The sequence below is a fragment of the Protomyctophum parallelum genome (assembly GCF_964188405.1).
Source record: "Protomyctophum parallelum genome assembly, chromosome: 10".
Classification (NCBI taxonomy): Eukaryota; Metazoa; Chordata; class Actinopteri; order Myctophiformes; family Myctophidae; genus Protomyctophum; species Protomyctophum parallelum.
The window spans coordinates 27,306,066-27,332,991 of record NC_139704.1 but is presented as its reverse complement, the minus strand read 5'-3'; the positions used below and the strand labels follow the sequence as shown (position 1 = coordinate 27,332,991).

Sequence of the window (26,926 nt, the reverse complement as noted above, 5' to 3'; positions counted from 1 at the left end):
TTTTTTGTTGTCACTACTGGATGCATTTCAGTCACCTGATCTCGCCCGTAGTAGCCTACAGTACGACTGCGCTGCCTGCAAACGTCATATTACCAGAATCTGCAAGTCTGTATAGCCTAACAATGGAATAATGCATGCGCTAGTAGGCTAGTATGTTATAATTAATTATCAGCCTAAATGATGATAATGCTAAGTTTGTGTTGACTATGCCACATGTTGAATGCAAACCGGTCGCTACAGGGGCTGTCCAGGGTGCTGAATGCCAGAGTCAGACACCGGTGAAGTTCAAAGCAACGCAGGATTGACAAGACAACACCAACCAGGCTGCTTTGCTGGTTGTTTTGGCACATAGTATGGACGTAAGGATAAGGTTAGTAACAATGTTATTTTTTTATTTTCTCCCTTTTACCTTCCGTTAGACTACTTATAGAGACCATGTTATAGCCTGTTTTCACCAGAGCTATAATGTATATTTAATTAAATATGAGTCATGACCGTGTCCCAGCCAGGGAATCTTCATGCTCTGTTGATTTCTTTTTGCAGACCGTCGGATATCCCCCTCAGTTGTTTGGTGGCTGAGGAGGGGAGTGCTGTGGATTCCATTGCCGGTCATACTTAAGATGTTAGTGTTAGCAAACACTGGGGTAAATGGAAGAACGGATCATCGTTTCACTTTATCTATGCTAATTAGGGGTCCACTGGGAACCCTAATTAGCTAATTGGGATATCCAGCATGTTTCCACCACCACGTTCAAATCCTTTTGTAAACAGCAGCTGTGACTGAGTTCCACATGTTGCTTGTCAGCTGGTGGATGCATTTTTAAAAACCCATGCCACATTCAGAACATTTGCCAGCATTATGAAGCTGGCATCACCTTCTGCCTCCTGGCGTTCAAGCTGATTCTACCTCAGATCATCAAGTGCTGGAGGATCGATCGCCCAGCGTTGGAGTACATTTACTTAAGTACTGTACTTAAGTACAACTTTGAGGTATTATATGTACTTTACTGGAGTATTTTACCAATTTCCAATACTTTTACTTCTACTCTACTACATCTTGGATTCCAAACATTTCGGCCATTTGAAAATAGCAGATCTACAAGCTCACAATGTGTCACTTGTGAGCTTGTAGATCTGCTATTTTCAAAATATTTTGCATACATTGATAACTTAAAACGCGAATGAATTCCTGACTTTTACTTGTAACAGAGTGTGCCTACTACATCGCCGTATTGATACTTGCACTTAAGTCAAAAGTTTGTGTGCTTTTCCCACCCTGCTGCTATCGCCCATGCATTACTCCCCATGCGTCTCTCTCCAGCTATACCGGGGCTAGTCTAGCTCCATCCACCCTCTCTAGGGAGACCCCCAGCCGCTCCTTGTCTGGATGAATAAGGGAAGGGGAGCCAGCCTCTCAGCATGGCAGCACACTCCTCTCACCCCTCTGGATGGAGGGAGATGACGAATGGAGGGGGCCTCCCGCCGCCAGGGGGCTCTACGCGCTACATGCACAAGAACCCGTACCACCACCAACCCGTGGCCAACAAGTCCTCCTCGCCCATGAGCAGGGTCATCCTTATCAACGCCCCTCTCGATGGTAACGTATCAAGTCTCGTTCAGTCTCGTCCAGTTTATATTATGTGATAAGCAACTCACCTTTTTAGGCGATAACCTTATCACCGTCCTAAACGGTGATAATGAGTCGAGGAGGCCATCATACTCGTTGCTACTCACCGCGGTGAGTGATGTAAGTAGTTTTCTAACTTTAGAAAATGTTAGAAAACTACACTGCTATCCACTCTATGAAATCTAATCTGCAACACGAATACATGTAGTGGGGGGTCCCTGCTTCTTTCTCTCTCAGCTAGGGGGTCCTTGGGCTGAAAAACATTGACGACTGCATGCTCTACATCTACAGTCTACTTTAATCTCTAGCTACAAAACACGTAGCGGTCGAAGATCTGTTATTTTTCGGAGGATGTTCGCCACAGAATAAGGCGAGAGAGATAGAAACGTGTGTGTGTGTGTGTGTGTGTGTGTGTGTGTGTGTGTGTGTGTGTGTGTGCGTGTGCGCACGTGCGTGCGTGCGTGCGTATAGGTGGGGAGGACTGTGAGGACCTCCACACCGTCACGGTGGACAGGAGTCCAAATGGCCGGCTGGGCTTCAGTGTCCGCGGGGGGTCAGAGCATGGCCTCGGCATCTTCGTGAGCAGAGTGCAAGACGACAGCTCCGCAGGTTGGCAGTACGCACTGTCTGTGAGCTTGTAGATCTGCTATTTTTGAAAAGATTGTGAAATGATATTCTGCATTATGAGTACTTTCTACTTTTGGTACTTTTAAGGACATTTTGATACCAAAGACCTTTGTACTTTTATTCAAGTACATTTTTAATTCCGGACTGTCACTTAACTATCTAGTTCTACATCTCAATATTGATACTTTTACTTAAAATGAGAGTACGTAAACATGTGTGTTCAGTGCAGGCTGGTCTGTGTTTGGGCGATAAGCTGGTGGAGGTGAACGGCGTGAACCTGGACCACATCACCATGGACAGCGCTGTGAAGGTCCTGACAGGGAACAACAGGCTCAGGATGCTGGTGAGGAGGCTTGGCAGGATCCCCGGCATCCGCGTCACCGGAGAGAAGACCACATGGTAATAATAATACTAATAACATGGTGAGGAGGCTTGGCAGGATCCCTGGCATACAGCCGGTGTAACTGCTCAGCCTGTTATTCCTAAACATAACCTCAGTAAACTATTCCTAAACGGTCAAACCTAATTTTATATCTAACCTTAACCTCCGTTAAACGTTGTCCAAAACCTAACCGTGTTCCCAAACTTAACCCCAGTAAGACTATGCCTAACCCTGAACTACTGTATTTCTTATCGTATTCTCACTAAAACAAATACAATAACTGTCCCCCACCGAGTGGTCGACGTGAGTTCGGTCACGGTGCATGAGGTCGGTCATTACGTTTACGAGTAAAAGTAAAAATCCGGTAATGAAAATCTACTTGAGCAAAAGTATGAAAGCGCATCAAATTATAAAAGTACTCGTTACCGTTTCATGAGTTAGTTAAAAGAGTAAAACAAATGTACTTTTTCCACTATATGTAGGGTGGATCTGATTTACTGCTGTATACTGTACTGTACGTATAGGGTGGATCTGATCCACAGGCGCATGGTGGTGGAGGAGAACGGCAGCGTCACACCGTCGGACGCAAGTTCGGACAGCGCCCTCCGCAGGACTGTTCATCTCCACACCACGCCCGAGGACCGCCACTGCCTGACCACGGACCGCTGCCTGGGCTTCAACATCCGAGGAGGAAGAGAGTTCGGCCTGGGCATCTATGTGTCCAAGTATGTTCCATTTATTTATCTATACAATAGGCATTTACAGACACGCTTGCCAGAGTGAAGGTAATACATGAATGAAATACATAGTCAACTAGGATCATAAGTAATATAAGAACCTATCAACAGTAATGAAACTATGAGTAAACTACTCATAAACTACATAATATGCTATCTACAGTAAATATTGTAGCCTTTGCATGGCCTGCAAGGTCATCGAGGCTAGGGAAAGTGCTTTTGACATGGCAGTGATGTGAGGTGTTGGGTTGCAATGGCAAATGGCAAGAGGCTGGGAATTCTACAGGTGAGGGGACTTAGGCTCATTAGGCCCACTGGCAGAGCCTGACCAGAGCCGTTTGTGGCGGTTCTGGACAACCGTGTATCCGACCGACCGGGCACTGCACTCCCTGTCAAATTTGAAGTCGGTGGGGTGAACGGATTTCGAATTATGTGGATTACAGACGTACACACGTACTGTACATACACACACAGATGTGGTGCATTTATTGTAAGATATATGTATTGTCTTCTGTTTAGGATGGACCCCGGTGGGCTGTATACTGTACTGTATTGTATTGAATTGTACTGTATTGTACTGTATTGTCTTCGGGATGGACCCCTGTGGGCTGTATATTATACTGTACTGTCTTCAGGATGGACCCCTGTGGGCTGTATATTGTACTGTACTGTACTGTCTTCAGGATGGACCCCTGTGGGCTGTATATTGTACTGTACTGTCTTCAGGATGGACCCCTGTGGGCTGTATATTATACTGTACTGTACTGTCTTCAGGATGGACCCCTGTAGGCTGTATATTGTACTGTACTGTCTTCAGGATGGACCCTGGCGGGGTGGCCGAGCAGCATGGCCTCAAGATGGGCGACCAGATCCTGGCGGCCAACGGGGTGAGCTTCGATGACATCACCCATTCCAACGCAGTGGAGGTCCTGAGAAGCCACGCCCACGTGGAGTTGACCATCAGGGTGAGCATTCTGGGTCTAGAGTGGACACAGAAATGCCTACTGTATGTGTGTGTTTTCTGCAAATTAGCAGTGGTGGAATGTAATTAAGTACATTTACTTTAATGATACTTTTACTTAAGTAAAATACATACAATACTTTTTACCACCACTGCACATAAGTAAGTATGTCAAGTGGCTTATTGTTTGTATCGGCCGAAGAATGAGATCATCTATCCCCTTCTTTCAATACATGCACTGCTTCCTCTGAGAGATGCATTGCTGAGGTGGAGTGCCACACCTACCATCAGCGCCCAGTACTTAACACTTTGAGGGCTTTAAATTATTTAATCCATGTTGTAGCCACACTTAACACGCTAAACCCACTATTTGTTTAATGTGTTTAATTCGTTGTTTGATTATTATGACAAAACTCCAGATTCGTCGCGGACATTGTGACAAGGCGTTATGATGACGTAACCGGAAATCAAACATCCGCCGGCTTGCAAGGGCTTCTGGGAAACTGAGTCCTATTATATACAAAGTGAACGAGGGGGTAGAGACAATCTTGGCTCGCTTTGCTCTTTGTCTGTGACCCGGATCAAGGAAGTGGCTTTTTTGTCTGGGTTTTTCACAGATCAAAGGCGCAAATACTTTGGTTTATACTCCAAAAGTAATTAAACAATCCCGGCAGCATTGGTTATTGGATTAAATAGCGTTGATAGCACGGGTTATGCCATCAACGTGTTAAAACAACACCTACCATCAGCTCCCAGTACTTACTACAACAACACTTACCATCAGCTCCCAGTACTTACACCACCTACCATCAGCTCCCAGTACTTACAACACCTACCATCAGCTACCAGTACTCACAACACCTACCATCAGCTCCCACTACTTACAACACTTACCATCAGCTCCCAGTACTCACAACACCTACCATCAGCTCGCAGTACTTACAACACTTACCATCAGCTACCAGTACTCACAACACCACCTACCATCAGTGCCCAGTACTCAAACAGCACGTGTTAGTTACCCAAGCCGTGCTACTCCGCACGCCGAGTCTGTCCAAAGGCGAGTGCTCTACTGAGCAAGCTATATCGTACACAAACCACTGAATAGATCGGATCTCACTGTGTCAATTTGGAACAAAAACCAGGCTTTCCGCCCGTGTAGAAACACCCGGTGACGTGAGCTTAGTAGGGTTTCTCACTTTCTACGACGCTGCCCTCCGGCTGCACTCATGGCAGGGAAGGTGAAAGTCAATTCCATCCACAGGGACGGAGTCCAACTCCATGCCCTTCCATGCCCAGGTAAACGCTATATGCTATGAGAGAATTATGAATTATTGGTCCATTTCTACACCCCAGAGTAAACGAAACACATTCTGCTGCTGTGTGATTAAGTACTTTAGTGGTATACGTAGGTTTGTAATTGATGCAGTGTTCTTAGTGCACCGAGACATTAATCATTGTCACACGGAGCCTTAATCAACATGCATGGCACTTTAAGGGGGGAGTGACACAGCATTAGCCTGCATAGGAAAGCAGACTGCTGGAGTGCAGCCCTTGAATTCCTTGTATGTATGGGCGTGCGTGTGTGTGTGTGTGTGCGCGTGCGTGCGTGCGCAATGTGTTTGTGTGTGTGTGTTTGAGTGTGTGGTGTTCGCGAGGACATTCCTGCGTGCTGGTTTTCCTCCTGCTCTGATCTCAGGTTCCACGTGTGAGAAACGGCCATGCAGGCACAGCGTTCATTATTCAACGGCCGTCGGGGATCAGGTTATAATCAGCAGAAACACGTGTTTTATGTGTTTCAACCAAACCCGCGTTGGTTGGAGCCCAATTATGGCTCCACGTCACTGGGCTCGGGCTACTAAACGCAGACACACACCTGCTCAGCTGAAGCCCCTGATGATGAAGAAGCGATGGGCCTCAGGAGTGACATTGACCTTAACCACATGAACCCCATTTGGGTTGGTTGTATTTGGTCTCCCTGCTCCTCTCCACCTAACAGACTACTACAGATTACTAGAGAGAGAGACTAAAGGCCCTTTGAGTCAGTTCTCGCCTGGATCAGCGACGCGTCTGCACATGAGGAGCGCGGGCTGCGTAGCGTGGGAAAAAAAGCTGACCACAATCCAGCTCAGTGGCCTTGTGGTTGTCCGTCCTGGGAGGTCGGGGTTCGATCCCCGGCCGGGTCATACCAAAGACAAAGACAAAGACAAAATGGGACCCAGTGCCTCCCTGCTTGACACTCAGCATCAAGGGTTGGATTGGGGGTAAGTCCCTGCAACATACTAGCATCATGTACATCAAGCTGCCTCACACGCTACAGAAACAGGGGATAGGCTCCTGCCCCTATGGGCCTCATGGCTCGGCAAGGCATACTTATTACAATCCAGCTTTACCTGTTTGTGCGTGTGCACGAACAGAGCACGGACGCGACAATTTCACGGGATAGCTACGCAAGAGGTCCAAATTCAGGGCAGAACAGGAGGATGTGTAGCTCCCAAAGCTTGATGCATTAATGAAAGCTAGACTGTCAAATGATATTGTTGCTGGATCTTTTTAATGCACTTCACTGAAATGTGATGTATCCCAACAGGAGGCCGGGCGATACCCTGCGTTTAAGGAGATGGTAGCAGAGTACAGCTGGCTCAACCAAAGTACGTCCACAACAACAACAACAACAATCACAAACGGTCATTTTACATGATGATGTTTACTTGAATGATGGCTTTACAGGTACGTTCTCAAACAGATGATGACGCAAACATTAGAACTACTAGAAGTAGTAAAAGAAGGAATTGTAATGGATCGTATGGGTTAAAACTCATAAAGATAAATACAAATCTGACCAGTTTTTGATCGGCGCTAGCCCCTCCTATATTCAGCTATTAGTGTAGATTTTCATTTTACACCAATTCCCATTGACAATGAGTGGAGTATGTACGTCATATGTGTCTGACCAAATCGATGTTACGTCATGATGATGCACGATAAGAGCGCCCCTCACTTCACATAGGTGTGATTTTTAGTATTTAAGGAGGAATAAGTGGAATTCTAGTTTCCCATTACAAGTACATTGTTGTTGAGAGAAAAAATAGAACACTGGTCACACAGGTCTGACTTATATTCAGACTGTAATTTTCCCCACAGACGTCTAATTCCCTCTTGAGGAAGGAAGGCACTGGAGCAACTCAGACAGTTTAAGCCTGGCTATGACCTGACAAAGATGTGACCGATACATCGAAACTGTCCGAGTTGCTCCAGCAAGTGCTCTTGCCTCTGAGATGCATCAGCCTAGCCTGCCACAGGCTTGAGGCGCGGTTGGAACTCCCTTTTGTCTAATTCCCTCTTATTTCAATTCGATGGAAACAGCGGGGGATTAATTCGGAGTGTGAGCTGAAAGGCAGATCGGTCTTCTGGAACGGAACATGACCTGACTGACGTCTGGGTCGCTGCATCTGTTTGTTCCTGAACGCACAGTTCACACAGAGTCATTTTGGGTCATGTAAAGAAAATGGAATCATGTGGAAACGAACAAATGGAATTGGAAGTGATGACGTGAATAATTGAGCAGACAAATTTGGAATTGGAACACTATAAAAGCTTAGGCTGGAGAGAGCCCTGTTACTGAACAAACAGTCAATAGAGTGCCCAAGTCCTGACGTCACTCACTACATCCCCTGGCTCATGAAGTTTTTCTCTATGGAGAATAACATGGGGTCCTCTTAAAATCGCCTCATATGAGCACTGAAGTCATTTCATATCCATATGAATGAAACAGCCGGGATGATTTGTTTATTTGTCGAACACAGTGCTTATATGAGGTGATCTAAAATCCTCCTGTGGGGATTATAATGCAAATAAAAAGTACATGAACCTGTGGACCCACTACCAATGATGACGTCATACTTCTAAAATAAATAAAATAAAACCATAGCACCACCATTAGCCTTTTCATGTCGCGCACCACAAGGGGTGCACGCACCACAGTTTGGGAACCACTGCTCTATAGCAATGATTGCAATCCGAATACAGAGCTTGATATATTTTAGTTTCAACCAAAGAAACATCACTTACTGCATCTTCCGGTGTCATTCAGCACCAAGACTGAACTGTGCCAGGGTCAAATAATACGGATTGAGACTTTATACTCTCTGTGTAACGTAACTATTTCATTGAGGCGATGCATTGTGATCAACAACGATAACATTGTCTGTTTCTGTGTTTCATAGCATATTTGTCTTGAGTTAAACACTATTATGGCTATTTACGATCTCCTTGTCGTTGTTGTTGTCAGGGCCACAAGGCCCTTCCCCCTCCCCAACAGTGGCCATCAACGGGGGTCCTGGGTCCTCCCCACATGACTCCGTCTCCTCCGTGTCCTCCTTGTCTTCCGGGACCCTGCTGAGCTCCTACAGTGGTCTCTCCTTCCCTCTGGGCTTGGGCTCCGACATGGTGGAAGACGTCGACATCATCGCCACAGAGTAGGGCTTCCAATCAATATCACCATTATTTAACACTTTGTTTGGCCTTGTGTGCCGTTAATGAACGATGTGTTTGTTTAAATTGCTATGTGAGCTTGTAGATCGGAATTTTTTGGCAATTCTGCCCTTCAAAGCCAAAGTGCAGTGGCTACGTGTTTGGACACATCGACTTATTTGTGCATCACAAACGGTTAGTCACAATACTTGATTCTGATTGTCTGGTTTCCGTTAATCCACACCTTCAATCACTTTATATCACTCCCAGCTGATCCCGCAGCTCTGTAGCTGAACTGAGGAAGGGGAGCACTTGATTGCCTTACACACCCTGCCCGTGCGGGCGTCTAAGCACCGCCCGCGCTCATATGTCTGTGAATGTGTGGCTCTGGGCGGCCTCGTAAAGACATCAAGCGCCTCCTATTCCCCCGTCACAGAGACTGGAGTAAAAACCCAAGGAAGCTCTTAGAAGGAAGTGAAGTGGTCACGTGACTGGGCTGCGCCATGACACTTTCATGGACACTTTCATGGGAGCCAAACTCACACCAGTAGTGCAATGAATACATGGCAGTGAATGGAGCCGACTGGACCAGCTCATAACAAACATTATACATGAACGATTGCGAGCTTTGTCATATAATTGGTTCAGGAATATGAAAGAAGACATAAGTGATATCACACGTTTTTTCCGAGTGGTTGTTTTTCGACTTAATAACTATTTATTTTTATTGAGGTATTTATAGAAGAGCACATAGTAAGTTTTCTGCCTGGGCTGCTCTCTGCTCTTTGAAAAAATAAATCACATTAAGTAGTATGCACATCAAAAAATAAGACAGCCTAAAATAACCCTCCGCTACGCGTCGGGTCTCACTACGCCTCTCAGCCATTATAAAATACCCGGTAACCTGAGACGTCTTGTGGCTTATTGCTTTATTAACCATCGTGATTTTGTGGGATAAACAATTACCTCAAGAACATAATTATTTACAATTAGTGTAAACTCACTTATTTGTCGATATCTCATTTGGCTGACCAGGTGAAACACCTTTAAACCCACTATTTTCTCCCGTAGCTACTGCACTGACGGTCATTGGTTCCAGGTGTGGGTTTTGATAGATTTTCGGTTTGTTTCCAGGCCCACCACAGAGGACCGCTCTCGACCCAGCAGTGCCAAGTCTACCAAATCTTCCAAATCTACCAAGTCTAAAAAGTCTACCAAGACTACCAAGTCGACCACGGACTCTGCCATGCAGACTGACCCCTTCCCACCAGACTACCCGGACTTCCCGGACTTCCCAGACTTCCCAGACTTCCCAGACTACACAGACTACCCAGACTACCCAGGCCAAGTCTCGCCGCACGGCCCACAGAGCAGCCGGCCGGCGTTAGCCACGGTGAGCGGTCGGACCGTCGGCGCCACCGTGCTGCTGAAGGACACGGTGGTGCACGGGAAAGGGGAGGGGCCGAGGGACATGGGAGGAGCTCGAGAAGAAGGAGGGGGGCGGGGCAGGTCGGTGAGGACGCCGTCGCCGGGCGGCCGAGAGCGCGCGAGGGACTCCGCCCCGAAGGCGCTGATGGAACTGAGCAAACCCCGCAAGCCAATCAGACGCTCCCAGAGTCACATCACTGACACAGGCGAGGATTTCTGTCTGTCTGTCTGTCTGTCTGTCTGTCTGTCTGTCCGTCCATCCTTCGCATATGTTGAAACCGTTCATCCGGTCAATTTTACCTGGGTAGCTAAGCAGACCTGGCGGAGATTAGCGTTTTATTATGATACATGGCATTGCTGTAAATGTATTAATATTGCGGAAATACAGCTGCAAAATCACCCATACAGACTCCCGCTGGAGAATCCAGCATTTAATTACAACTCAGACCAATGAAACTCTGGCCTCAAGAAAAGCCAAATGGGAAGCAACATATTCAGTATACTCTACTACTGTACCATTTTATTTCTTGGAAAGACGAGCTGATCAGATAATCATGACTCATTCAGTTCTCTGGTCTTTTCAAGAAATAAAATAGTACAGTACAGTATATTATATGAATTAATCTCCACACAGAATTAGTCTGAGGGCATAAAACCAGAATGCTTTATTCTCTCTCTCTGTCTCTCTCTCTCTCTCTCTCTCTCTCTCTCTCTCCACACCTCGGTGATAGTTGTACGAGAACGAGTGTGAAGAAAATTCCATCTATTCCTTCAGCGGGCCGCTTGAGTTATGATCCTTGTTCTTCTACAATGTATCTAGTGCTACCATACCTCCAGGAACGGGCAGGGCCTGGGGGGTAAGGGCCAGGGTTGATTGGATATGTGTTATATAAGCTAGAGCTGCTGCCCTCAATAGTTCAGAGTGGGTGAGCAGACTGGCGTGCAGCTGCAATCCATCAGCATTACTGCGCTGCGTTTCATGGTGCAGGATTTACTGCCGTCAAACAGGGAACCTGACGGGAAGAGAAATGAACAGTCGGCACCCGTTGGAAGGTGTGTATCACCCACCTACTGATGACCAAAAGCATGGAAGCATGCTAAAAAGACAAATTCATCATGGTTTTGGCAACACGCATGCACGCCGATAACACCAAAGGCCTCGTTCTTTTACTACAGCAGTATGTCTACTCTGAACAACATGTAAGATTTAGTAGAACAAAAGCAAAAGTGTGACCGGTAGCAACGAGGACACTGATGCTCGCACTTGATTTGTCCGTTGTCCCAACTTCACTGAAACGATAGTTCAATATACTCTGAAAGATAAAGTGATCCTTACACTGCACAACAGTGGTGGAAAGTAACTAAGTACATTTACTGTACTTCCACATTTAAATTATTTTACTTGGGCTGGGGTCCACCTCAAAGGCAAATAATGTACTTTTACTCTACTATAATAAAAAATAAAAAACCTTAGTTATTATCACAAAACCTTGCCAAAACGTTGGCAATTTGAAAATCTACATGAATGAATTAATTAATTCATTTCTGTGTCTGTTTGCCTTTTGCAGCCCATCCCTTATGGGATTATTCAGACACAATTTACAATACATTATATTTCTTGTGCCAACACACTGACAGCAAAATATTAAACAAATATAATATAAAATAAATATAAAATAATTATCACAGAATGTAGGCCTATACATAACTCTGATCAAGATTACATTCAAGTAGTCCATTTTATATCAAGATAGACTAAAGTGGAGTTCACAATATGTCGCTAAGTGACGCGTTTTACGCTTATAGAGCTATTTTCAAAGGAGTTTTTTAACCCATTTTGGGCAGGAACCCCTTTTGGTGTTTTAAACATTATGTTATAATTGCAAAATAGCAGATCTACAAGCTCATAAAACTTGTAGGTCTGCTATTTTAGAGAAATCATTAAAATGTGCCTCAAATCTTTGACAACTTGTGAAATGGGACCTTCTGCATGATGACTACTTTTACTCTAGCCTATATTGATGCCAATACCTCAAAGTAAATTTCGAATACCAAACTTGTGCTTGTAAAACCGACAATTTCTACAATAGGGTAGCCTATATTGATACTTTTTACTATAAGTCAAACAATGTGAGTAGCCTACTTCTTCCGTCACTGCTGCTGCACAGTTCAGCTGAGGTGAGGTTTTCCTCTGCTCTCCAGAGGCTAAGCAGAAGAAGAAGAGACAACAGAACGACAACAGGAGCACGGAGGAGGGGCAGGCGGGCGTGCAGCGCTCCAGGACATTTATGGAGCGCTTATTTAAGAGAGACCGCAAGGAGAGGAGCTCCTCCAAGTCTCACGCAGGTATACACTAGCTGCTGGACCCCAGCGTGTAAACATCTATCTATAAATGCACCATGTCTCTGTGACCCCCTCTCCACTGGTTGGTTCCCAAGTTCTTTTTGGTTCTTAGTCCATGAGCCAGAACTCCAAAATTGGTGGGAAAAACTACACCTAAATTGTTTATAGGATCAATACAAGTAAATTAATACATGATAACCCTTCTACAGTAGTATCTTTTTCATATTTTCTATTATTTTGCATATTTTCCTGCATAATGCCTCATTTGCATATTTAAAAATGTAAAATGTATAATACAATAAATATTTGTCTTCGTGTAAGTAATCAACTGGGGAAGTGTCATGGTGATAACAATCTAATATAGGTATGGTTTTGCCCACTCAATTCATAATTAACGTTCATCTTACCGAGGGGCAGCATAACATTGTGTCTATGGGTACTTTTAAATAATCATAACTTGTTCAATTTTCAACCGATTTTCAAACGGTTTGGTTTGTTATAAACGTCAGAGACGTCCGCATACTTACGTGCTTTTATACAACGTTCATATAAAAAACTAAATTAAGCAGATAAGCATCCTGAATCATAGCCACGTTGACAACGTTTGTAATAAATCAACCCGTTTGTAAATCTGTCAAGATTTGAGCGAGTTATGACATGGTATGTTTTGTTTGAGCTGCCATTGAACTTATACTGTACTGTAGTCCCGAAGCAAGATGGCCGCCGGGTGAACTACGTCAGAGACTCCGCCTTGAGCCATCTAGCCTTTATATATGTCTATGGTCCTACATGTCTGTCCTCTCTGTTGTCTTCTGGCTCCTTTTTAACTCAAGCTTTTGTTTTATTTCAAGACAAAGACAAGGGACGACCTGGTGAAGCTGCTGGTGGTGGCAGGCTGAGGGGGGGCAGTCCGCTGCCCCCTGGTGGTGGTGGCGGGCTGAGGGGGGGCAGTCCGCTGCCCCGTCCAGACACCCTGGAGCAGGTGGAGCTGATGGCCAAGAGGCTGCTGACCCAGGACGAGGCCACTGCGGTGATGAGACACTGTCACAGGGTAATAAAACCCCCACTGAAAGTTTATGTGTAACATACATAGTGGTACTATCTGCACACACGTTATGCGTTTACAACACAGATCACTTTGCCAATAATTTAGGAAGTAAAACGGAATGGCCAGCGGAGGGATTTTAATTTGATGACAGATACAGGAAGCGGTCATACTTGGCCAATAGAATGTGGGTTTGCGGACATAACAGCTAATTGGATTGCTGAGTAATATGACAGGTTAGCACCCAGTCAGTCAGTCAGTCAGTCAGCCAGCAGAGCCCCAGCCCCCTCCCCAGGTCTGACATACAAACAAACAAACACACACAAAATAATGTAGGCCTATGTCCATCACTTGTATTGCACCTATACTGTAGTATAGGCCTACTACTACAGGCCTATATAATTATATTATACTACCGTTGGCCTATATAGTGAGCTGACAATTCTTGTTGCACTAGAGAACTTGATTCAAGTGTAACACATGCTGCCATTTTACTTCACAGCCGAGCACTAGTCCTTGTTGTTCTATATCGGCAGAATCTACAATATATCTTAGAATTTAGACCCGTGTTTCTTCATTCAATGAGAGTAGAATGGAATCACACTTAGTACTAGCACAGAAAGCAGCAGATAAACATGATGCACAGTATCTGGACTTGTGTCCTGCCCAGGTAGCTACAGACAGACAACACCCGAAGAGCTCACCTCAGAGAACATACAGTGGCCTTAATTGTTCCTTTCTAGGCTGCAACAAGACCAGACACTAAACTCTGTCTTTGTGTGACGGTGCCACGCGGTGACAGCGGAGGGATTTAGCGTGTGATTTATGAGAGGGATCACATATCGGTGACCATCTGATCCTCCCGCCTGTCACCGACTGGTCAGTCACTCTGACCAACGCTGCATAACATATTAGACCCGATTAGAACACAAGTGGTAGCACTGTGTACCCATCAATGACTTAGCAGTGCTTCTCAAATGTTTTTTTAATTTCAACTGGACCCCACCCAATCACTCATTAAGACAAGTGGAACTAAATGTTGTGGGGCGGCGGTGGCTCAGGGGTAGAGTGCCTGGATGGTAACCGTAAGGTTGCCAGTTCAAACCCGGGCTCCCCCAGAGTTACTGTCGAAGTGTCCTTGAGCAAGACACTGAACCCCTAATTGCTCCCGATGTGCTAGTTGGTGCCTTGCATGGTTTCCACTGCCATCGGTGTATGAATGGGTGAATGTAATGCACAATCTCTGTAAAGCGCCTTGGATAAAGGCGCTATATAAATGCACCATTTACCATTTACCATTTTAGTCATATTTTAGTTTTAGTCATATTTTAGGCATCTGAAATCGTTTAGTCTAAGTCGACAAAATATCAAAATCTTAGTCTTTTAGTCTTAGTCAACCAAATGAACCCTGAGTGTCCCTTGAACCCACTTTGAGAACCACAGAAACAACAGACTGTTAATTAAACCAGAACCTACTGTATTTCTCTCTTTTTCGACCTGAGGTCCGATATGAAAAGGTATAGGCAGTGATTCAGTCCAAAGTTGTTACAAACCGGACTCATTTCATGAAGGGTTAGGGTACTACAAGAATCTTGCAGTAGCATCTTTACGCGTACATTGGCAATAATTCCAAACATAACATGAACTATTTCTCTCTCCATTCTTATCCGTCTCGTCAAGTTTCTGTCAGACAACGTGATTGAAGACCTAGTGCGTCCCCTTCTGGCCATCCTGGACAGGCCCGAGAAACTGCTACTGCTCAGAGACATACGGTGAGCCGAGAGAGAGTGCGTGTTCTTGCGTGTGGGTCGCCTGTGTGTGTGTGTGTGTGTGTGTGTAACTGTAACTTATCTCATCCTCTGCAGAGTGCTACTCCCTCCATTTGAAACAGGCAGGTTTGACAGCATGGTGATGCCTTATGAACTGGAGGCTTACGACATCCTGAAGAGCCGCTCTGGTGAGGAGAGGAGATATGCATACATTAACACAATCAGCACCGAGATTTCTTTCAAAATAACAGCTTGGGGTGCCGCGTAGACATGGCCAGCTTTTACTCTGTAAGCCCCCCCCCCCCCCCCCCCTTACGTTCCGGACAAAAACCGGGAGAAATATTATTGCTTGCTTACCTCGCTATCATTACGATAAAGTCGCTGAATAATCCCTCGCGTTCATATTTTCAACGAGAGGCATGTTGTCAGAAATTAAGAGCTTAGTATATCCATCTGGTCAAAACCATGGAGAGCTCCTTAGATTACACACTCCGAGCCTTTCTTTCTGAGCCGTAAACAGGGAAGTGAACGAAAACGCGTATGCGCGAAGAGCAAGGAGTATGGTGCAGAAGGAGAGACAAAAAAAAAAGAACAAACAAATATTTTTCTCTCGTTTGATATCAATGAAAATGCGCTAGGACCAGGGGGGCAGTCAGCCAGATATTTCGTGAAGCCTCATTTGAAATCGGTAGTTCATATAATGGCCTGTTGTGGCGCTGGACTGGACCCAAAAAGCCCAACTTCACCTAGACTGTATTACCTTAATAAACATGGTCATGAATACTTTCTTCTTCCAGTCACTAGTTTAAAGTCTCATTTCTAATGTCATAATATTCTTTTTGGAAAATTATGGTCCCATTAATTAAAAAAATGACCATAAAGAAAAAAAAACACGTATGCGCGTATGTTCTGAGGGGCGTGGCTACCGTTACAGTCTATGATCGGGATTCCCCTCCCACTCAAGTCAAAATAAAAACCAACGGAGAAGAAGGGGGGAAGTCCCGCCTCGTTGTCTGGGCAGCCAATGGCCAGCTGGTCCAAAACGGAGCCAGCCAATGGCCAGCTGGTACCAAACGGATCTAGAAAGATGGCGACTTACATCAGGAATTACCATATTATTACAGGCTTCATTTTACGTTCATGTTAGACCCGGCGAACGCTTTGTCCATATTTTTTACAGTCTATGGCTAGGACGTCCTAGCAATCCGTTGGTTGGATTAGTTATGATTTTTATAAATGCACCATGCACGTCTCTGTGTGTGCGTATACGTCTGTACTCCACGTATAACTCGAGAACCGTTTGCCCCGCCGACTTCAAATTCGACACACGCGTTCCACACATAGTTTTACTGGGGTTAAGTTTGGCACCGTTTTATTACTGAGGTTCAACGTGTGTGTGTCTGTGTGTGTGTGTGTGTGTGTGTGTGTACTTTGCAGTGCATTCTCCAGCACTGCGGTCACCTCGTCGCGGGACCCCTCGACGACACCTCATCACCCCTGTCCCAGGTGAGCTCAACACCAGCGTGTGTGCGTGTGCATGTGTGTGCACGCGTGTGTCTGTGTGTGTGTGTGTGGGTGTGTGTGTGTGGGTCTGTGTGTGTGTGTGTGACTGTGTTTGTGTGTGCACGCGTGTGACTGTGTGTGTGTGTGTGTGTGTGTGTGTGTGTTCACAGCGTGTCTGAGCCAACCAGCCTGCATGGCACATATGCTGTGCATGTCGTTATAGGTGAACCGTGACAAACTGAAACACCTGCACTTGCAGTCAGAATGCAGCTCATGTTTCAGACACCCCCGTGCTGGCGCAGAGGGTTGCGTTACACATCTGTGGCACCCAGAAAGGACCAGTGGTGCTGGTGGGGGTGGTCGGGTCTTTGTGCTGCTGCTAAAACAATAATACAGGGGGGTCGGGACGCCTTTGAGCCTTTTTCATGTAGCTAGCTCCATTCAAGTCCAAATTCCAATACCAAAAATCTCGGCCACTCGCTCACATATCAAAGCCAGAATGTGTTGTGTGTGTGTTTCTGTGTGTGCGTGCGTATGTGTATGCGTGCTGTACGTGCATACGTGTGTTTCCCTGTGTCTACTCTGCGTGTGTGTGTGTGACGTGACCTGCAGACTCCAGAGGTGGATTTCACCTCCAGACCATCCAGCATCAGGACGTCCGGTACACGACGGACACAGACCGCCGGCTGAACGAAGACCTGGAGAGACTGCGGCGGTCCGGCCTACACACCGGCCACCTGTCCACTTCGCACGCCTTCGCCCCTCTCCTGGACGTACCCGTGGACGGTTACGGCCCCTTCGCCCTGCCGTCCCGCTCTCCGAGCCCCTCGCCCTCTCACAGAGAGTCCCCTGGACACAGACACTCCCCTGGACACAGACACTCCCCTGGACACAGACAGTCCCCCGTACACCAAGAGTCCCCTGGACACAGACACTCCCCTGGACACAGAGAGTCCCCCACACACAGAGAGTCCCCCTCACACAGAGAGTCCCCCTCACACAGAGAGTCCCCCTCACACAGAGAGTCCCCCTCACACAGAGAATCCCTCACACACAGAGAGACCGCCACGCACAGAGAGTCCCCCGCACACAGAGAGACCGCCACGCACAGAGAGTCCCCCTCACACAGAGAGTCCCCCGCACACAGAGAGACCCCCACGCACGGAGAGTCCCCCTCACACAGAGAGTCCCCCTCACACAGAGAGACCCCCGCACACAGAGAGACCGCGGGGCACAGACAGTCCCCCGCACACAGACAGTCCCCCGCACACAGACAGTCCCCCGCACACAGACAGTCCCCCGCACACAGAGAGTCCCCCTCACACAGAGAGACCCCCGCACACAGAGAGACCGCCACGCACAGACAGTCCCCCGCACACAGAGAGTCCCCCTCACACAGAGAGACCACCACGCACAGACAGTCCCCCGCAAACGGAGAGTCCGCCGCACACGGCGATTCCCCTGTGCGCGGCGGCGCCCAGCAGCGCGGGCGCCAACCGTACCGCTCCCCTTACGACGAGGTGGACGACGGGGCGTACTCCGCGCTCGGCGATGTTTCGCCGCTGTCCGCGTCGGACCGGGGAGACGCCACGCCCGACCGGGGAGACGCCACGCCCCCCGAGCGGGGAGACGCCACGCCCGAGCGCGGGCGGTCCCCCGTGAGGAACGGCCACCGGAGGCACCGGAGGGGGGCGAGTCCGGACAGCGTGCACGGCAGGCGGACGACGCCACAGGAGCAGGGCTACGCGGAAACCAACGTGCGCGCTCCCTCTCAGCAGTGGCCGAGGTCTCCTCTGGTTGAGGTCAGTGGTGGAAAGTATAACTAAGTAATTTTGTTAGGTACTTTTACTTCACTGCAGTATTTTGCATTTTCAATACTCCATTACATCACATACTTACTATTATTATTATTATTCGAAAACTTGTGAAAGTTTGTGAAAGTGTGAGTTACTTTCACGTTTGGTCCTTTAAGTATATTTTGATGCCAATACTTTTGCACGAAAGTAAAAAAAAAACGACTTTTCCCTCCGCTGTTGGAGGTGCCGGAGCACCACAGAGAACGCAGTCCTTCCGCGGTGGTCAGGAGTGTTCAACAGGCACACGGACATTGGCAGGACGGTCACCAGCAGAACAGAGTCATCTTTCCAATCCAGCAGTATGAAATCAAAACGGTGACCATCTCCAAATCCAGACCGTCCCTCGGTGAGTGCCGAGATAAGAATGCAACAAATATGTTTAGTTTAGTTTTCAGAGAAATGACAGAATAATATACCCGTATTTCGCCATTGAGGCTCCCTTGCATGTTTTATAAATACCTGCCTGCAGCAACACACAACACAGTATTGTAATGGGCCATGTCCGTGTGTCTGTCTGTCTGTCCGTTCGTCCGTCTGGATGTAAGTAAATAGAGTTCAGAGGACAGATTTTCATGACATTTGGTGGGAATGATCAGCAGGCTTCCCCAAAGACATCAGACGTTTTTGAAAGGAGAGATGTTGGTGCAGGCAGGGTGCATTTTCTTTCCCCCAACATTGATCCTCAACCAAATACTCACTCAATAGCGTAAACAACAACAGACATTATTAAACTGTCAATGTTACAATCTGTAACCTCCCGTTGTTCTTTGCCTCACCAGTAGAGGTCAGGGCAACACTCTGTGCTGAACTGAAACAATTTAAAGCCTTTGTCTTTGGGTTCCTCAAAGTGGGTGCCTTGGCACCCTGGGGTGCCGTGACACAAGTCCAGGGGTGCCTCAGAATGAATTATTTGAGCTCAGCACAATGTTGTGACACTGATCGGCTATTTTTGGGGCTAATGTTCACCCCTGAATAGGGACGCTGGGGTTAAAGTGCAAGTATTAAGTTATGTTCAATCTGTCCCAATGTAAACTGATATCCTTGCATGTTTTCCTCGTGACAAACTGCATTTTATTCTTAGGGCGAAAGACTTTCATATTTACGTATAGTGTAATATGACATAAATCTAAGGTGTGCTGAAAAGTAAGTGTAACAATGTCGTTCAGGGGTGGCGTGGATGAATCAGTTATTTAATGTTTGAGAACCTCTGGTGTTTCCAGGTATCAGCGTCTCTGGGGGGATGGAGTGTAGGATCCAACCCCTGATAAATTAAAACCTCTGGTGTTTGCAGGTATCAGCGTCTCTGGGGGGATGAAGTTTAGGATCCAAGCCATAATAAATTAAAACCTCTGGTGTTTGCAGGTATCAGCGTCTCTGGAGGGATGGAGTGTCGGATCCAACCCATGATAAAGATCCAGAAGATCTTCCCGGGAGGAGCAGCGTCCACCAGTGGCGTCCTGAAGGTGAGTGGTGCGTGGCTGCGTGCGTCTCGTCCACCATCCAGCCTCAGGTTCAGAATGTAGACGAGTCGTACCCACGCTGTCGGTGAGCAGGCCATTTGTCTCAAGTTAATGACAATGGAAAGAAAGACGATAGCGGATTATCATCGGCGATGAGCCTAATTATTGGTAATTGAGCCCAAGGAAGCACACGTACAGACCAATTACCATCAATGTAATTCAGTGTAATCGGCGCAGGGGTGCAATTAAGTTCTTTAAATGGGCTAAACAACAGCGTGTAACTTGTCCTCAGAAATGCTCCTCCTTGACTTCTGTTCTTAAATTATTCAATGCTGCAAACTAAAGAAATGAGAGTTGTCCACTCAGGTACAGTCATGTTTTGACAGTCAGTCAGTCAGTCTACTGTGCTGTGGTTATGAGTTATTCTCATACAGTGAGTGGTTGTTCATGAGCAGGGGGGCAGAGGGAAGAACGTCTCAAGTGGCCCGTCTCTGTCATTATTCATGAGCTACATGGATGCTGCTCCACTAATGTGTTGGTATATGTGTGAGCTACACGGACTTACTTACTTATACATTGCAAGCATTAGTTTTGCATGAAAAAACACTCCTTGGGCTAAAAACAGCCATAGACGTTAATGTGATGAGGTCAGCTCATCACAGTTGTATGGCCGAATTTAGCCCAAGAAGTGTTTTTCATGCAAAACTAATGCTTGGAATGGATTCAGAATCATGAAAACCCCTTCGTTTGAATCGTTTGACACGTCACATGCTAATTAGATCATCCGGAACGGCCCTTCTTACCATAAAATCAGGCTGCAAAAAAACTAGGCGACCGGGCATTTGCGATCCAGGCACCGTCACTCTGGAACGCCCTGCCCCTGGAGATCAGGCTTGCTGAGTCTGTGTCCCATTTTAAATTGCTCCTAAAGACTAATTTTTACAGAGCTGCATTCAGCCCATTACCCATGTGATTTCCGTTTTTTTTTTTTTTTTTTTTTTAATCTTCTGTTGTGTTCCATCGACAAATCTCTATTGTATTCTATGCCTTTTTGATCCATGTTTTTCTCTATATATTTTTCCGTTAAGCACTTTGTGACTTGTTCTTAAAAGGTGCTATATAAATAAAGCTTTATTATTATTATTATTCTTATTATTATTAATTAAAGTATAATGACATTTTGAAAATGTTGCCATATGTTGTTATGTTATGGTCACATATAACCCCCTATAAAAACAAATAATTGCTCAATGCTGACAGCCGGTCAGCAGGTGGATTCATGATATGTATACTATATAGACAATATTTCAGGCCAATAAAAGAAAACTATATACCAAATTTTCCTCTTTGAACAAAAAAGCCTGTTGGCTGCCGGACTATACAGTACCTGTAAGTCTTACAGTGAAAAAGTGCCGTAATCAGGACACGTTGGAAATTATCATTATCGTGTGTTATGTTAAAGGTTAAAATGGGATTTTCCTTGTACTGTATATCTTTTACCACAACCAAACCAAATCAAATCAAATTGCATCTTCAAAAAGAGACATTAGATGTCACAAGGAAGGTTGGGATCTGGTTAAGTGGCTTTAAAATTCACAGGTCAAAGTGCGTGACTGACAGGGCGAGTCAACACAATGCCCTGCCATTGTGGGTCAATGCAGGTCATTGTTTGGGTACATGCACTGCAGGTGTATCAGGTTTATAAATAATGATACGTGTGGGCGTACGTGCGTGCGTATATTTGTGCAGATACGTGCGTGCGTACATACATTAAGTGTGAGGGGTTCCGGACCTCTAGATATCGGGTGACAGCCTTTCCAAGGACCTGGATGCTGACTATAGCAATGTATTTTCCCCAAGCAATGGGACGTACAGGAATTTAGGGTTGCAGGACATCATGACATACTAGAGTCATGTCCAGAGAAATAACAAAGAAATTAAACACTTCTTTGGTATTTTAATGTAGCTATACTTAAACCACACTGTAGCCTAATGATTTAAAAGTACAAAATGTGCCAGCCGTTTATTGTGATCAGGCTACATGCAAACTTAAACTTAAAGTACCTACAAATATCGGACACTACTTTTGTATTTTAATTTTGCTACTAATTGTGGTTGGTTTAATTGTAGCAAAATACCAAAAAGAAGTGTTTAATTTCTGATGTTATTTCTCATGTCATGAGTGACGCCGGCGCGCTATTTTACTGTAACCTCTGTGGTGTGTGTGTGTGTGTGTGTCTCTCTCTCACATGTCGAGTGCAGCAGGAAGTGAGATCGCTGCACCCCGCGTGTTAACATGACATCCTGTCCCCTCAGACCTGTACGATAAGAATAACTCGAGTGAGGTGTGTGTGAGACAAGTGTGTGCGCGTGTGTAATCTCCTAAATTCACAGTTAAATGCATGTATGCGATGTGATGTGATAGTGCAGACTAGCCAACACCAACTCAGGACTCCTGAATGGCTGCCCTCCACACCCTCCCATCTATCCAGCATCAGGGGGTCTGCTGCAGTGTCATTATCTCTGCTGTCCCACCACAGTGTCTCTACATTATACTGCATTATGAATATGCATCTTTTGAGAGCATTCACACTACAGGACCGCGGTTGGGCAGAGCTACGTTGGTCTGATGAAATGTACACATACATAGCACTGTAGGAGCTATGCAAGGTCGAAAGGCTGGCACGGTCTAAATACCAGAGTAAATTACAATTCACGATGTAGGCGTTTCAGAGGCACTCTCATCCTATCTTATTTCAATTGTGAGATGAGAACAAAGTAAACATGAACTCTAGTCAATAAACAATGAGGTTGACAGTCACAGAAGTGTGCAGAGAGAACAATGTACTGCAGTGCCTCTGCAGAAACTATAGGAACACAGGAAACAATGAACCTAGCATCTGTCAAAACCAGTGTTGTTTTCGTCGACTAAAACTAAGACGAAAAATGTTCGTCGACTACCTTTTTTCACTGACCAAAACTAAATAAAAACTAATCACGCTGCGACACGTTGTGAGCTTGTAGATCTGCTATTTTCAGCATGCAACCAAAGTGTAAAATCTGCCATTACAACGGTGCCGTGTCATTAGTCAGAAGGTTCATTGTTCCGAAATTACTATCCCCATCTCTAACCCTAACCTAAACCTAACCGCAAGCACGGGAGCAAACCTAAACCTAACCGCAAGCACGGGAGCAGTGCATGTTCGGACTAACGGGACTTCGGATCTATGGGCAGTTCCCATTACAACGACACCAAGGCCTGTCAAAACACATTTTAGTCATTTAGTCAACACTGGTCCAAACAACATACTATCTGTTACTGCGACAGCGTATATAGTTGTATATGTACAGAATGTTACTTCAAGTAACATTCTGTACATTTGAAACTGTCTAAACAACAAACAAACAAACATCTGTGTCAAACAAATCTGAATATGTAGAGTGTGAATATGTCAGCATGCTACCTACAGTGACATCCTCAAGTGGACATTTACGGAAGTGGAAATTAAGTGAATATAGGCAATCGATACACATTGCATACCAGCTGAGCAATTGAGTTCCATGTTGTCACTCTGAGTTACAAACACACAGCTGGGTTTTACGGCGTAGATAAAAGTGGATATAACGGATAAGAGAGAGAACAGGGAATAACTTTGAATGCCTGGAAAGGGAAAGGGACACACATGTAGGAGATATCTTGACAATGCCTGTGTGTGTGTGTGTGTGTGTGTGTGTGTGTGTGTGTGTGTGTGTGTGTGTGTGTGTGTGTGTGTGTGTGTGTGTGTGTGTGTGTTGAGCGGCTAACCTTCGGTGGGGTTGACAGTGCTGGCAGGTGCATCCTTGGCAACTGCTGATGACATCACACAGGAACTTCCTGTCTTCATGGTTCCATAGAATTCTGTTCTCCTCCTGCAGGAAACAATCAGTGTGTGGGTGTGTGTGTGTGTGTGTGTGTGTGTGTGTGTGTGTGTGTGTGTGTGTGTGTGTGTGTGTGTGTGTGTGTGTGTGTGTGTGTGCATCAATGTGTGGATAGTTGTCCAAGTATGGGTGTGAGTTTGGGAGCAGGGGAGGAAAGTAAGTCTCAGATAAGTGTACTTGTAAAATTTCATAATGTCACAACAAGTTTTGAGCTTGTAGATTTCAGCTATAATTTGGGAAATTGTACATTCTGCATAATTCTATTACTATTTTCTAAAGTTTTTGACATATTCTGAACTTTTGGAAAATAAAAACTTGATGACGAGATGGGACATTCTGCATAATGAGTAGCCTATACTTTTCACGATACGGTACTTCAATTATAATATAATGGCAATACTTTATTGGTACTTCAACCCAAGTCAAACTTTTTAAAACAGGGACTTTTACTTATTAACAGAGCATTTCTATGGTTTGGTATACTTCTACTACTAAATACTTTTGAGTATTTGTTCCTCCACTCTTGGGGAGTATGCATGTGTTTGTGTGGATGTACTCATATTCACCAACCATGTGCTGACTCTGAGGTTTTATGTGTAGTACGTACAGTCCTTCAGCGTGTGAATACATTAACGTGATGGGAGGAGAGGCCCGCTTCTCTCTGGCATAAATCAGGGCTCCGATAAAGGCATACTGTACATACTCCAGTTTTAGGTGATAAGTGATCACCTTTGTAGGTGATTATCACCTAAAATGGTGACAAGGATTTGAGGCCATCATACTCGTGCTGATGTCCTTAAGAATTGACCCAACCTCTAGAGTCTAGACTCTAGACCAATCAGTGAACGAGGTGATAAGCCACAGTGCAAGGACTTGTCTGAGGGTAAAAACAGAGAGATGTGAGAGACAAGCAGCAAAGGTTATTAGGAACGGTCAGCGAGTCTCTCACTGATGCCCTGGCTGTCGGACACCCATCCACTGCTCTGCAGCAATTTTCCCACTGCCGTGCGAGGCTTTAGAATTCCACGAAAATAAACAAAACGACGTAACTACTCACCGAAACAAAGCCTGCTAGACCTTGGTAAAAGTCTATTCTCAATGCTGGGAAGCATCTCAGGTCCCCAGCTTCTCTTTAAAATGCACTTTGTGCCATTTTAATAAAGCAATGTACCGGACTGAGTAACTTCTTCTACTATGACAAAAATAGGGAATTTTAGAGAGAAGCTGGGGACCTGAGACGCTTCCCAGCTTTGAAAATAGACTTTTACCAAGATCTAGCAGGCTTTGTTTCGGTGAGTAGTTTTGTTTATTTTCGGGGAATTCCAAAGCCTCGCACGGCAGTGGTAAAATTGCTACAGAGCAGTGGATGGGTGTCCGACAGGGACACCCATCAGTGAGAGTTTCGCTGACGCACTGGACCAGGGCTAGCCAACGCCAATATATATGCGGCATGTGCCTGGACCGCTAGGCCAGCGGGCGCCCCACTTATGGAGGTAAGGTTATAGTGAAGATTAAAGAAGAACTGCTCTTTTGGTGCAGGGGACTAAGGTCGCATTCACACCTAATACTTCGGTAGACTCGATGCGAATGGGCGGAGAAGTTGGGATTCTTCATCAATGTGGTCCATTCATAAACTACACAGTGAAATCTATGGTGTTAAAATAATACTTTGAGTAATAGTTAGGACGTTAAATTAGGGTAACGTGTGTCCCTTTGGACGTGTTTGACTGTACCCTGTACTGTTTACATTTCTGTTTGACTGTACCCTCCCAATAAAGTATTCAATCAATCAATCAATCACCTCATCGCTTGTTTATTCTATTCACAGCTTTATGAACCTGCCACTGTCAGTGTCTATATATTTATGTAGATTGTAGACAGTTCATTGATGTGTGTGTGTGTGTGTGTGTGTGTGTGTGTGTGTGTGCGACCGTGTGTGTGTGCATGCAGGCGGGGTTTGAGCTGGTGTCCGTGGATGGCGAGTCTCTGCAGGAAGTGAGTCATCAGCACGCGGTGGACGTGATTCGCAGGAGTTTCGGCAACAGGGCCAAAGACTCAATGATGTTCGTGGTCAAGGCCCCCAGGGGCCCGGCCACCAGCGCTCCCAGCACTCCCAGAAGCCCCAGAGGCCCCTGGGAGCCCTGCTGACAGTCTGGAAACACAAAGGAATCATGGATGGTTTCACCAAAGCCTTCCATTGCCTGCTCAGAGTGGAGAAGGACTCACTGTCTGGAGCCAGAAGGTGCATAACGGCCCAATCATAGCTGAGACACCCCTTGGAGCCAGACCGATATGGGCCATTATTTTTGGCCATTGAGCAGAAATTATGTGACTTTTTATTCCTTAGAAATAGCTCAATAGATTATTATTTTTGTGGACAAAACAGCGGTCAAAACATTGGTAATCGGTGGGCTAGAAGTCTCCAAAATCGGCCCCCAATATAAATTGCCGGGCTCTAGGCGGGTACTTAATGCAGCAAGAGGCCCAGTCATGGTGGATAGACACACAAGGACCTCCTCTAAAGCCTAGGATTTAGAGCTCTTTGAAGGGTATGAATTTTTTATCAGGAAATGTCATTATGTCAATGAATATGACAGCTGATGTTCAGCTGTCAACAATTGTTAATAATTAATTACTTTAATGTTACTTTTGTTACGAGGCAAAGTGATGATGAGACGCTTCCTTGCACTGTGTTTAAAATGATAGGACTTTTATAGCAGTGTTTATAGCAGACATTTAAAAATGACATGCAGAAATTGCACAGACGTACAAGCAGACACAGCAAACCAGGGACACA

The 26,926-nt window shown here is 45.7% G+C and overlaps 1 protein-coding gene across 1 annotated transcript; it reads left to right on the top strand.

The window, feature by feature from the left end:
• Positions 1-1,419: 1,419 nt before the first annotated feature.
• LOC310865768 (PDZ domain-containing protein 7-like) lies at positions 1,420-26,277 on the top strand (the record flags this gene model as incomplete). Its single annotated transcript, XM_083774976.1, has 19 exons — positions 1,420-1,597; positions 2,099-2,236; positions 2,479-2,653; positions 3,161-3,361; positions 4,191-4,338; positions 6,925-6,985; positions 8,656-8,812; positions 9,942-10,441; positions 11,011-11,092; positions 11,224-11,288; positions 12,438-12,581; positions 13,430-13,629; positions 15,304-15,395; positions 15,489-15,580; positions 16,830-16,898; positions 17,508-18,697; positions 18,935-19,097; positions 20,114-20,214; positions 26,080-26,277. 19 exons carry the CDS (start codon positions 1,420-1,422, stop codon positions 26,275-26,277), a joined length of 3,954 nt encoding a protein of 1,317 aa, XP_083631102.1.
• Between the last annotated feature and the right edge of the window lie 649 nt (positions 26,278-26,926).